The sequence below is a fragment of the Cotesia typhae genome, unplaced genomic scaffold (assembly GCF_013202065.1).
Source record: "Cotesia typhae breed Kobodo isofemale line unplaced genomic scaffold, CoteBio_Ctyphae contig_122, whole genome shotgun sequence".
Classification (NCBI taxonomy): Eukaryota; Metazoa; Arthropoda; class Insecta; order Hymenoptera; family Braconidae; genus Cotesia; species Cotesia typhae.
In genome coordinates this window covers 476,361-488,977 of record NW_027423714.1, presented here as the reverse complement: position 1 = coordinate 488,977, position 12,617 = coordinate 476,361, and the positions used below count along the sequence as shown (strand labels likewise).

The 12,617-nt window shown below is 27.5% G+C and overlaps 1 protein-coding gene across 2 annotated transcripts in view; it reads right to left on the bottom strand.

Annotated features, from left to right (window-relative positions):
- Positions 1–3,554: 3,554 nt before the first annotated feature.
- Sema2a (Semaphorin 2a) overlaps positions 3,555–12,617 on the bottom strand; it is a 122,601-nt gene continuing 113,538 nt past the window's right edge. For both annotated transcript variants that reach the window (XM_074251437.1, XM_074251430.1), the window contains exons 8-12: positions 11,929–12,159; positions 11,276–11,689; positions 9,856–10,132; positions 8,059–8,506; positions 3,555–5,152 (exon numbers count right to left, since the gene is read on the bottom strand). In XM_074251437.1, coding sequence (XP_074107538.1) covers positions 5,078–5,152; positions 8,059–8,506; positions 9,856–10,132; positions 11,276–11,689; positions 11,929–12,159 — 1,445 coding nt within the window. In that variant the 3' untranslated portion in view covers positions 3,555–5,077. The remainder of the gene's footprint in view (positions 5,153–8,058; positions 8,507–9,855; positions 10,133–11,275; positions 11,690–11,928; positions 12,160–12,617) is intronic.

Here is a 12,617-nt window from a genome sequence, read left to right as displayed (position 1 = left end):
ACTCTGCGATAATTTATTGATGAAAATAATAAATTCCCTATAAGAATTAAATTCCATAATTTTTTTAATTTCCAATGTTCAAAAATTGGATTTTAACTTTTGACCAATAAATTAAAAGTTGTCTATTAAATTTTCAATATTTTTGGAATAACTTTACTTAATTTAAATTTATTTCTTAAAAATATTCAAAAGTCAAAAATTAACACAAAAAAATTTGGATTTTTTTTTTTTAATTGTTGTGTAAGATTATAAAAAAAAAAAAACTTAAACTTTGGGAAATTAATATGTTAATCAAAAGTCAAGAATTCAATTTTTGAGCTTTTCCAATTGTTCAATTTTTGGAATAAAATTTTTTTTTTAATTTGACATAAGTTAGTGAAAAAAATACCGATGAGAAGATCTTAATTAATTACTGTGTTGTAATTACCAATTTTATTATGTAACTATTTTTTCTCGCATACTTGATATCAAACACTAACTTATCAAAATTAAAATTACAACACTATTCAATATTTTTCGAAGCTCATATTTCATTAAAAAAATTACTGTAACGTTTTATTCCTTCACATCAACCGTAAAGCATTTTACTATGAATCATGCAATGTTTCTTTTTACTGCTATTACAGATTTACTTCTACGTCTCATTACACTTGATCGATACAGGGTTAAATGTATAGAAAATAAAATCATTTTTCCCGACACGCTGACTCACCTTAATCGTTATTCTTTTATATTTTTCACGATAGTTGCCACGAAAATTTGTTTTATCATTTTTGTACAGAGGCTTAACAGTTAAGTTTTTTATTTTAATTATTATTTTTCTTCTTTTATACAAAACAATATTACCCTTACTTCGCCCAGATAACCTGCGGTGACTGAATCATCGCGAGGATACAAATATACATAATACCGCGAGTGTCGATATAAAAATTAAAAAAAATTAATTTTATTAAAAAAAGAACAATAGTAGAAATGACATGAATGAATATGATATATGATATTTTTGTTTTTCTTTTTTTCTTTTTTTTTTCTATCAATATTTACAAACCGACGGCAAAAATGTACTATCACTTTGTTATAGTTTTATTTATTTTATTCTTAATTTTCACTCAATCTAAGTCAGTCAGAGAATATATATGTAATGATTCGCGTTTTCTTTGTAGACGATTAAAGTTCTCTAATGATTTATTTTAAGAAAATTATTTAGAAAATAAAATTATAAATTAAATTAAATTAAATAATAGACTTCTAGAAATTTCGATATTAAATTAATTAAATTTTAAGTCACTATATATTTTTTTTTATAATTCTTAATTTTTTTTTTTCGGAAAACTTCGTTTTTAAAATCTGCTGTAATGAAAAAAAAAATTACAAATTTTAGTAATGGATGTCATGAAATAATATTGTAAAAAAATCAATTTTTTTTTGTTAAAATTAAAAAACTTGAATTTTTAAATTAAAGAAATTATTTTAAGATTTTGAAAAAATAAAAGTGCTTATCAACCTATTTGACAAACAGAATGTTTTCTTAAAATTAGTAGATTTTAAATAACTTGATGGAAAAAAAAAAAAAAAAAAAAAAAATAGAGGCTACACAGAAAAAAAAAATTTACTTGAATCAAGTAAATAATTTTGAAGAATTTCATCTTCTTGGTTTGAGTTAAAAAATTCTTAAACTAAGAAATTTCACTTGGTTTAAGTACATTTTATTTGATTTAAGAATATTTTGTTTTGATTCAAGACAATGAGCTTCTTCAAAATTATTTTCTTGATTCAAGAATTTTACTCTTGATGCGTTAATTTTTTTTTTCAGTGTACTATTAAAAAAAAAAAAATTAATTAAATTAATGCAAAAACAAAATTATATCCTAATCGGTAATAAATACTGTACATAAATATTGTAACTCAACTATTGAAGACAAAAGTTTCCAAAAAAATAGTGACTCAAAAATGAACTAACAATTTCATTTATTAAATAAAATGTTTTCCATAAAAAGTTTCGGATAAAATAATGTAATAAAAAACTTTAAACGTCGATAAAGTTCAACGGATTTGATACCTCGGTAGATATTTCCGTTAATTTCCCGAGAGTCGAAAAAGAGTTTTCCACAGTGGAACTATGACAACTGTCATCATGGATTTACTCTTTGGGTTTGTACAAAGTTAACAAAAAAAAAAAAAAAAAAAAAAAAAAAAAAAAAAAAAAAAAACTTATGACTACAAACTAATTATAATATTCAATTTAAAATTCTAGTAATCCTTCATTCAGTATGTACAGTGTGATCGAGGACATACATGCTTGTACAAGCGTGTAAATGCATGAGACAAAGAAACTGATATGGAGTAAATAAAAGTTAATTGGAGTGACATGAGTATGATTATTGTTACCTTTACTGTATATGTATTTAAGTACGAGTAAATGCAAAATCCATTTAAGATTACGAGCATCACATAGTAAGGGCTAGTACAATATCGTGTAAAAAAAAAATCGTTGGTATTATCTACTTTACCGGGGTCACGAAAGACCAAACAGAGTATCGCTAACCCACGTACAAGCACCTCAATGAAAGGAAAAAAAGGATTCCCGACATGAATCCGTCTGACTTTATATTACAAAATTGGCCCTCGCTAATGTAACACACGCGCGACGCTAATAAGTACCATTGTCAAGTACGACTGCCAGTACATCTATAATTGTACATCATTAAAAGTTTTTAATTTTTTTCCCTTTTTATTATTAACGTTATCTTTATTACTTCTTTCAAACTGTTAAAACATTTTTTTAATACTCGATGCTTTCAAAATACTAGGTCACGCAACGATTGATCGGAGATAATTAATCCAACGACAATTTATTTAAATTATTTTAGAAAAAAAATATATTTTTGGCTGGGATCTCGAAGTTTATTTGCTGTGTTTTATTTCTCATAAAACTTAATGAAAGAATTGATTAAGTACCCACGAAAAATGTCTAGAATTTTGTATTAAATTTGATTTTAATACCATATTTTGAACAGTTTAATCGATTTAAATAATAATGAGTCAAAATTTAGCTCTAGAACAAAGTATTTCCATTTCTAGATTGGCAATCAAAAATTTAAACACTGTGAAAAAAGATTTTAATTTTTGAATTAAGTAAAAATATTATTTAACAGTTTATAATAAAAAAAAATAAAATTTAAAGTATTGGAAAAAAGACAAATTTGAAAACCCTTAACTGACATTTATTAAAAAAAAAAAAAAACTTTAATTCAACAATTAATGATTAATAAAGAAGAGTGTATTTAAACTAAAAAGCGACATTGGAATAAATTCACGCATTTAAATGATTTTTTTTTCTTTTTCAGAAACATATATATTTCTGCATTTACCTCAAATTATTGAACGAACGTAATTTTACTTGCTTCTTATATAAATGTCAGTCAAATTAAATATTTAACCTCTTTTCATTCATTTATATATTTCTTTTTTTTTTTAGTATTTTTCCACGGATTATATGTACTTATATTTAAAAAAGGCGAGTAAATAGTTAATTAAAAAAAAAAAAAAAACAATTACGTTCAAAAATACAAAGGATGTTATTATTACAACCAAAATTAATCATCAAATTACAAATTGTCAGTCAAATAAATTCTTGTTGGATCAAATGTCATATCACTAATTGCGTCACCAAAATACTGATCAGTTAAGTTAATAAAAATAAAAATAAAAATTGCGCGACAAGTGTTTTATTATTTTGCGAATAAGCCGTCGGTAATCTCATAATGTAACTCATTTTCTTACGACTGCACTTATTATTATTTATTTATTTATTTTTTTTTAGTTACAGACGCAGTAAAGACACACTCGACTATTTTATTCATTTAATTATTATTATTGTTAGTTATTAATCGTAACTCTTAACTCTTTATCATTAATTGTTATAATTACAATTACAATTACAATTAAATAGTAATGCTTATCATCAGTCGATCGAGAAGCAATTATAATTATTAAATTATTATGGACAGCTTCGTAATACATATAATTTTTAGCGTCCGCCACCAACACTTATTACATATTTTATTACTCTATTTTACTGCATTTAATAATGATTAATTTCAATTATCAATACAATGTATCCTATTAAATAACGTGACATACCTCAATAAACGAAACGAAATATATACACGTTTCATGATTGTTTTCTGCTTTTCATTTCAAGTCTATCCGTGTTTAGCGTTTACGTAGTTATTTACGTAAAGTTTTTTTTTCCTTATTTTCAGATTAAATTTAAGATTAAACACAGATTTTCCTCGGCTACTCATCCATATCACAGGTCTGAGAAAACAGAGAATACTTTTGACGTTCGTACTTTTCATTTTTTTTTTTTTTTTTTTTTTTTTCCATTATTAATTAAACATTTTTGTTCCATTCGTTTAGGCGAAATTTAACGCGGCACTGGTGACTTGCAAGTCACTTGGTCCTCCAGAAGTCTTCATAATCGATCGAACACTCATTTATCATAACAATAATTCAGGATTAATTAAGATAACGTATTCGATTTTCATAGACGTGAATTTTTATTCTGAATTTGTTGCGTTGTCGATAAAATGCCGTGTTGCTACATTCATTTATTTTTTATTTTAAAATTTTATAACTATGTACATTTAATTCAAAATAATAAGTGTAGAAAAAATGGATTTGTTTATATAAATTGTTGTGGAAATAAAAAACATTAAATCAATGAAATAGCAATACAGCGTATTATCGCGAGGCAGTCACTGGAGTCTATTTAAATGTTATGTCAACTTGGGATTTATTCACGATGTAAAAAATTGGTGATGGCACTGTTTTTTTTTTTTTTTTTTTTTTTGAACACTTTCGTAATGTTTGTTTGCATGCTTACTTAGTTTATTCACACAATGAACGGTAATCCAGTTATCACTGTGTCAAACAAGTAGTGAGCCATCAGAGACAGCAGTGCTGAGTAACACCAGAGAACTATTTCACCGGAAACACCGTTACTTAGCTGGACATTGGTACGAATCATCGTGTTGTAATCTCTGCTTAATAAAGGCTCTGCAACACCGGGAGATCACACCAGCGGCGTTCCGTATACTTCATTCGTGTGGACATTCTGGTTGCTATCGTTTAGTCGCGATGAACATTGCTGAAAAAAATTATTCAAAAATTTTTTTATTAATCAATGTATTAGAACTATAACTCATAATTTTTGTAATTATGATTAAAAAGTTTTCAATAAATTGTGAATTTTCCAAGAATAAAGTTAAATTTTATTGTACACCTCAAAAAGCACAAATTTAAGACCCCAACAATTCTTTTGCGAAATTTTATCGGTATTTTTGGATTTTCTATTGCTTTTAATATTCTATTGCTTTTAATATTAGTCAGTTACTAAGTTTAAAAATAGGACAATTGTATTAAATATGCTAGCGCAAATAACATGAATTTTACACGAAGGAAGATAAATAAAACTATTCCATTTACTTTTTAAAATAGCACGCGACAAAGTTAAAAGGTCACAAGTAAAACATATAGCTTTGGAAAATTTTAATTACTCCGCCTCGCAGGTACATCACATGAAACTAATTGTTGCATTTACATTTGTACATGCTCATGAGTCATGAGTTAAAATTAAGCAAAAAAAATTCATTTATAATTTTCAACGGAATTTATTGTTGAACAACTCTGAATGAAGTACACACAAGAAAATACGAATCGATTTATTGTGTTCTCCGGATATTGTTTTTTCATTCATCCGGACTGTAAATATATAAACAAACCAAAACAGCAACTAATATTAAAAATCAAACCTTTTAATTTATATCCCTGTTTATTAAATTTTTTTGATTTAACAGTTAACTTTAATATCATTTTAGTTTACATTACTCTACAAACTGGAAATACATTTAGTGTACATTGATAACAATGATAAATTTCAAAATGATATATAATTTATGGCGCACACTTAGCGTTAAATATTTGAGTTTTCTAATTAACATTAAATTATTTTTTGTTTTCATAAGTTATAGTTTATAATATATTTTTAATTAATTACTCGGTTCAACTGGAGTAATTAATTTAATTAAAGTCGATATCGGCGGATAATTAAATTGCTTCCAATATTGAGCTAATTAGAATTAATCTATACTCTACAGATAACTGCGATTATGTAATCATAATCAGTAACCATGCAACCAATATTCATTTACAATGCATGACTTTTTTGGCACGTTTCGATCGCGACTGTACTTCGCTGCAAACTATCGCTACGAGACTGCACTCACATTAAATTGTTTCTATCATTCATATAACGCCATAAATTTATTTCAGCTACGAGCTTTTAAAAACAACGAATTTTGATTTATCGAGTGTGTACTTGTGGATTGATTTACTGCTATGCACGATGTACATGGAAAAAGTGCGATCCAATTGTTCTGTGAAACATGTTGGTCGGTAGGGTTATTTGCTAAAACAACGAAAGTTATAAATTTTCATATTCTTTACCGCTTATTATAATGAATAGTTCGAAATTTCAATTTTTATCTTCCTAATTTAAGAAATTTCAACAATTAATCAATTCATAATGATTTTTTTCGCAAATTTACCACACTAGAGTACACTAGTAGCTTGGTAAGGCCTGCATATATGTATGACTCGTTCTAAAAATATTGGGCTTTACGAAAAATAAATGACTTGTTGCATAAATAACTATTATTGTTTAATATCCTATCACTTACTTTTATTCATGCATATTAATTGTTTTTTAAATCAAACTTTATTTTTAAAAATTTATAATCATTTTATTTTATTTATTTAATTTATTCGCCGAAGTAATAATAAGCCTAATGGCAAGTACAAAAAATGTAAGAGTTTTATTCAATTACGTAAGTATTATAATGTAAATTTAGAACATTGAGAGAAGTAATTCTATGTTCAGTGAAAAGAAAGAAAAATAACGTATTAGATAAAGATTAGGATGTTCCAAAATGTAACTTCGATGATGGACTTCTCAAAATTGGAATTTTAGGTTCCGCTTTTAATAGGAGTTGTGTTTGGGCATTTCCTGACATATTTTGAACCTAAAGAATGTATTTGATATTCAGAGAATTTTTTGACAAGAGCTTTATTTGGGCATTTCCGCTGAAACTTCAAAATTTGGCCGGAAGTTTCCAAAAAATTGTAGCTATATCATGCACTTTTATAATAAAAAAATATAAACTTTCATTGACGCGATGTTAAATGTTTAAGTTCGGCCCGTAAAATGTGCAATAAATTGTGTATTGAAATGAATAAAATTTATATACTATTAATAATAATACACGTTATTCAAGAAGAAAATTTTTTTCCAAATTCTGCTACTTAATTACGTAAAAAAGCTTAAAAAAAAAAAAAAACATTTGAACACATTCAAATAAAAAATCGTTTATTGTTATTTGCGATTTTTGACGAACGCTGTCTATAAATACGAATCATTAGCATTTGGCCTATATCGCGGATTTTATATTATACATGATCAAACTTCTGAAAATAAGACCACTAAAAATAATGATGAAAAAAAAAAAACATTACAGTTATTAAAAATTCATTGATTTGATAAAATTAAACTATCGTATTAAAAAAGTTTATAATATATATTTTTCCTTATCAATTGAATAAAACAATACTAAAATTATTGAGAATATTTAACTTTCACGAGGGAATTAAATATTAATCAATAAAAAGTAGGTTGAATAAAATGAATATTTAATAAATTAATTCGTAATCATAAATTTTTGATAACTTCATAATGAATTTTCCATCAGTGGGAATAAGCAATTTACTTCCCAATTACATCGTTGAATTATTCACAAAAAATAATGGATTACTGATTGATAATCATGACTAACAATCAATAAAATTTTAATCAACAAACGAACATTAATTTATTATAAAGAGTCACTTATAGCCGTAAATAAAACAGTTAAAATTATCAATTACTCCCTTAGTGATTTTAAATGAATGAAATTAGTACTTAAAAATAAATAATAATAAATAAAAAGCGTATAAACTCACCGCTTGCTTTCTCTCCCAACTTTTCATCGCCGACTTGTACTTCTCAAACTCGTGACACCAGTCAGAATATATCTTCTGATAGTCGGCAGCTTTTGCTGGTGCGGAACAACGATGCGCATCAACGGTGATGTTGTAAGAACAAAGTAAAGCACCTCCGAGCCAACAATCATATCTTCCTGCATCCTGTTCGTTCACACCAACAATAACAAGACCTTTCTCGGAAGTCTCAATGAACTTGTCACCTCCAGCGCCGTACTTATACGCGATCTGATACCTTCCTTTTTCTTTGCTGTAGTGATACCATCTAACCTCTTGATTCATCAACACCTCCGGCATCTTTACGAAGCACCCCAGATGCACCGATTGGCCCCACGTTACCACCAGCTTTCGCTTTCCCACACTGCTGTCACAAACATCGGCGGTGCTGTTTGAAACGTCTTGAAGGAGTCTTTAAGTCAAACAGAAATCAAATTTATTTATTTTATTTTTTTTCTTTGATCTTGATAATTGTGATTTTTATCACAAAGTTGTTGATCGAAATCAAATAAATTAAATTATCAAAAATTACAATCCATTTTATTTGTGTAATTTAAATGTCTGGGTGGATAAGGGCTTAGCTTAGCTTGTGATGGAAAAAAGTTTCAAATTGTAAATTGTACTGCCAAATCGTTTACTTAACAAAAAACAGAATTTATTATTGAATTTATTGCAAACGCTTGGCTCATCCAATTTAATTTCGTCCAATAAAATACAGTATACGGTTAGAAGGAGAGATGACATTTACGGATGAAAGTTGATGTTGAAAAATCAAATTTAATACTTGAGTAAATCTTAATTTCCACTATCTACATGCCAGCTTTTTTTTAATAATACTCACGGAATATCTAGGTCAAACTGACATTTATTCAATTTTTTCGATATTATGAATGCAAGTGGTAGAAATATTTATCTCTGAGTAAAGAATAAATAGGCAAAACATCTTTAGAGGAAACTCTTTCTAAATGTCGAGGACTGGAAATAATTCAAGCATATTTTGTGCAAAAAAATAATTTTAAGATGTAGGTTACTATTCATGGATTTTAGAGGAAATAAATGTTTAAAATTGATCTGATGATAATACATGCACAAAAAAAAATCATCTTGAATCAAGCTAATTTTTTATCTTCTTGATTTAAATAGGAAACTTCTTAAACTAAAAAATTCTTCTTGGTTCAGAAGAATTTTTCTCTTGAATCAAGTTAATTTTTTTTCTGTGTGTGGAATAAAGTAACACAACCAATAGATGAATGAGTGCTATTTTGATAAATAATTATAGCTATGTTCAATTGCTTATAACTTTGTAACAACATGATATTTTTCAACAAAAATTTAGGAGAATAATCTTCAATCTATACTTCATAAAACAAAAATAATCCGATCCCCAAATTCCTTTCTTATCCCACTCAAAAAAATTCCCGAAAAAAGGCGAGTATTTAATAAATTTCTGATGAACAAAACATTGATAAAAATTGGCTTAAACTTCTATCTAATACTTGAATTATCGAATATATTTCTTTGTAAAAAGATTCTAATAAATATCAATAATCATTAGAAGTTTCAAATAATGAAATGAAATTGAATTCTGATCAAAATTTTTTTTTTTATTTGAAATTTCCCTGTTTGAAAAAATGATAAATTTTAAGCAACTTTGAATTATAATAAGAAAAAAAAAGAAATAAATGATAACAATGAAGATTGTAATAATTGTAATAATTAAGCAGTCTAATCGTCAATTGTGTAGCTAATTAAATCACTTACCCTGGTGCATAGGGTTTACAAGCATTAGTGTCTTTGTCCCAGCCGCAGTATGGATCATGAACGCAACGTAGACAGTTATCATATCGCCGAGAGCACATAACTAAATCGATTTGCTTTATACGATGGTCTGAGGCAACATAGAGGGCTTTATGCTCCTTAGAGATCTCCATCGCTTGAATAGGTTCACCGGGAGTTACGTCAAATACATCAAGCAGTATTGACTGGGACTCTCCATTGCTGTCTACCCACTGTACAACTTTGTGTACTCTGCCATCGCCTATAATAATAAACATAATGACATTAACCAGGATTAATTAGTCTTATCATTTTTTAATTCAAGGACGTCCAGTCGCTTCATATTAATTAGTTTTATCAAAGATAATTAACTTATTCGTATTGCTTGTTTAATCTATAAAATAAATTGTGGCATCTTTGACGACAAAGGTCCAATAAGTGTTGTTGTCGTAACAAATATTATGTAAATAGTAATAATAATAATGAATAAATATCTCAGATAGTGCTAAGTTTAGAAGTTGGATTTGCTCTGTTTGTGTGGTTCCCTCAACTACATATTGCGGTTCTTCGTACGGCAACTTGCAGTTGAGGGCACCACATGATATAACTCGTGTCCGCCATTTTGAGATTTAATCATTTGGTGATAGGAAAATTTTTTAAACTATTTTGACGTTTTTTTCCTTTTCAATTGCACTTAATAAATTTTTAAAAAGTATGGAATTGATCTATATTAAATTATCTTGATAATAAGATAGAAAATATTTTAATTCCGTGAACTAACTAGACTATATTAAAAAAAAAAATTTTTTTTTGCAGTCGTGCAATAGTTGCTGAAATCAGACGAAAAAAAATTTTCGATCGTAAAGCACTCTCGGATGCTTCGCATTATGAGTCGTGCAATTAAAAAAATTTTCTTGATTTAAAATTTTTTTTTGTTTGATTCAAAAAAATCAAATTTATCGAAACAATCTTTTTGGTATTAAATTTTACCTCTTGAATTTAGTTAATTTTTAATTTCATTATGTAGAATCTTTCGTTAAGTTTTTTATTGACGTTTAGGTCTTTGGAAAATTTTCAAATATAAAACAAAAAAAAATTTTAACACCCCTGAAGTTGAAAATTTTCTGATCATGTACACAGTAAAAAATTTTGTGTTAAATATTTAACACTTTTATGTGTAAATTTATCATTTATTGTGTTAAATTAACACAAAAAAGTGTTAAATATTTAACACAAAATTTTTTGATGCATTGACGCAAAATTTTTTACTGTGTATTAAAATCTTAGATCATTAAAAATAGTTCGAATAAAATAAAATTAATAAAACTATTTGATAATATGAGCAAAGAATTATCTTTAAATATATAGAACAACAAATTGTAAAATAAAATAAACCAATACTCACTTGAGCCAGCATAGTAGACTGTGTACTCAAGATCCATCCCGATGAAATCAATTTTCAGCTTATCAACGACTAGTCTAGTGAACATGATGTCACGCTTGAAAAATACAGGCTTTTCGTTCTCATGAGAAATCGCAGAATCCATGAGCGGATGAGATCTTATAAAATTGAGAACGGTGTCTGGTAATGTTTCCGTGTCGTTAACACATTGACCTGGTCTTGGCTCAGGTACTTTGTTAGACAGTACGGGAAGCCAAGCACTGCTGCTTGTAGCTTGTTCTTTGAATTTACCACGGAATGCCTCTTGAATGGCGTCGATGTGGAACGAACAAATGGCCGAGCCCATCAGACCATTTGTTGACGTTGTGAATGTTCCGTAAAAGTGTGTGTTGTCTCCTGGAACTTTGTAGATGCTCTCTGTGGTAAAGATTCATCCAAAGATATAACATTAGTATACCGTCATTATAATACCAGCCAAATAAAAAAATGTTATAATAATGATTGTGATCATGAGCATGGGAAATAAAATGGATGGAAAAGAGCAACAGGAAGAAAAATAAAAAATGATGGTGATGAAGATGAAGATATAAACATATTTTATATGAGAAATGAGGAGGAGTAAAATGTGTTATCGCCATTATTATGAATTTACTTACGAATTTCATTAAAATAGAAAGGGAACTCTCCCGGAATTGAGCAATTGAGCCTGGCCTTGAGATATGTTGCCCAGTTTTGAGACAATATGTTCTTGCCTCCGGTATCTTTTTTACACACTCTTGCTACTCGTGAGTACACACTTTTACCGCAATTTATGTACTCCACTGCGGTCTCGCGGAAAAAGAAGAACACATGAGTTCCAATGTCAAATGATCCTACGAAGTTTGGCTCTGGAAAAAATAAAAAAAAAAATTTTTTTTTTCAAGTAAATTATTTTGTTGAATTTTATTTTATTTTTTAAACTTATCCTCATAAATAAAAAGATCGAAAGCTGGAACTGAATGAATTTAAATAATTACTCGGTGACTGAAGCAGCTAATTAACGAAAAAATAAAATTCTATGAACATAGCAATAAATTGAACGCTTAAATATTTAATATCGTCACGAAAGAACGCTTTTGTTATCACAATGCTTTCTAACATAATAATAACTGATCCAATTAACGAACTTTGCATTTTAATATTATTTTTGTATCATCTCCATAATTCATTTCAATAGAATTTTACAATTATTCTGATAATACAATGAAAGAACTTGAGAGAGCTGCTGGTCTTTTTACTACAAATTGATCGTACTTTTACATTTAACATTTTTGTGAAAAAACGATTGACTCGGAAATTGTTAATT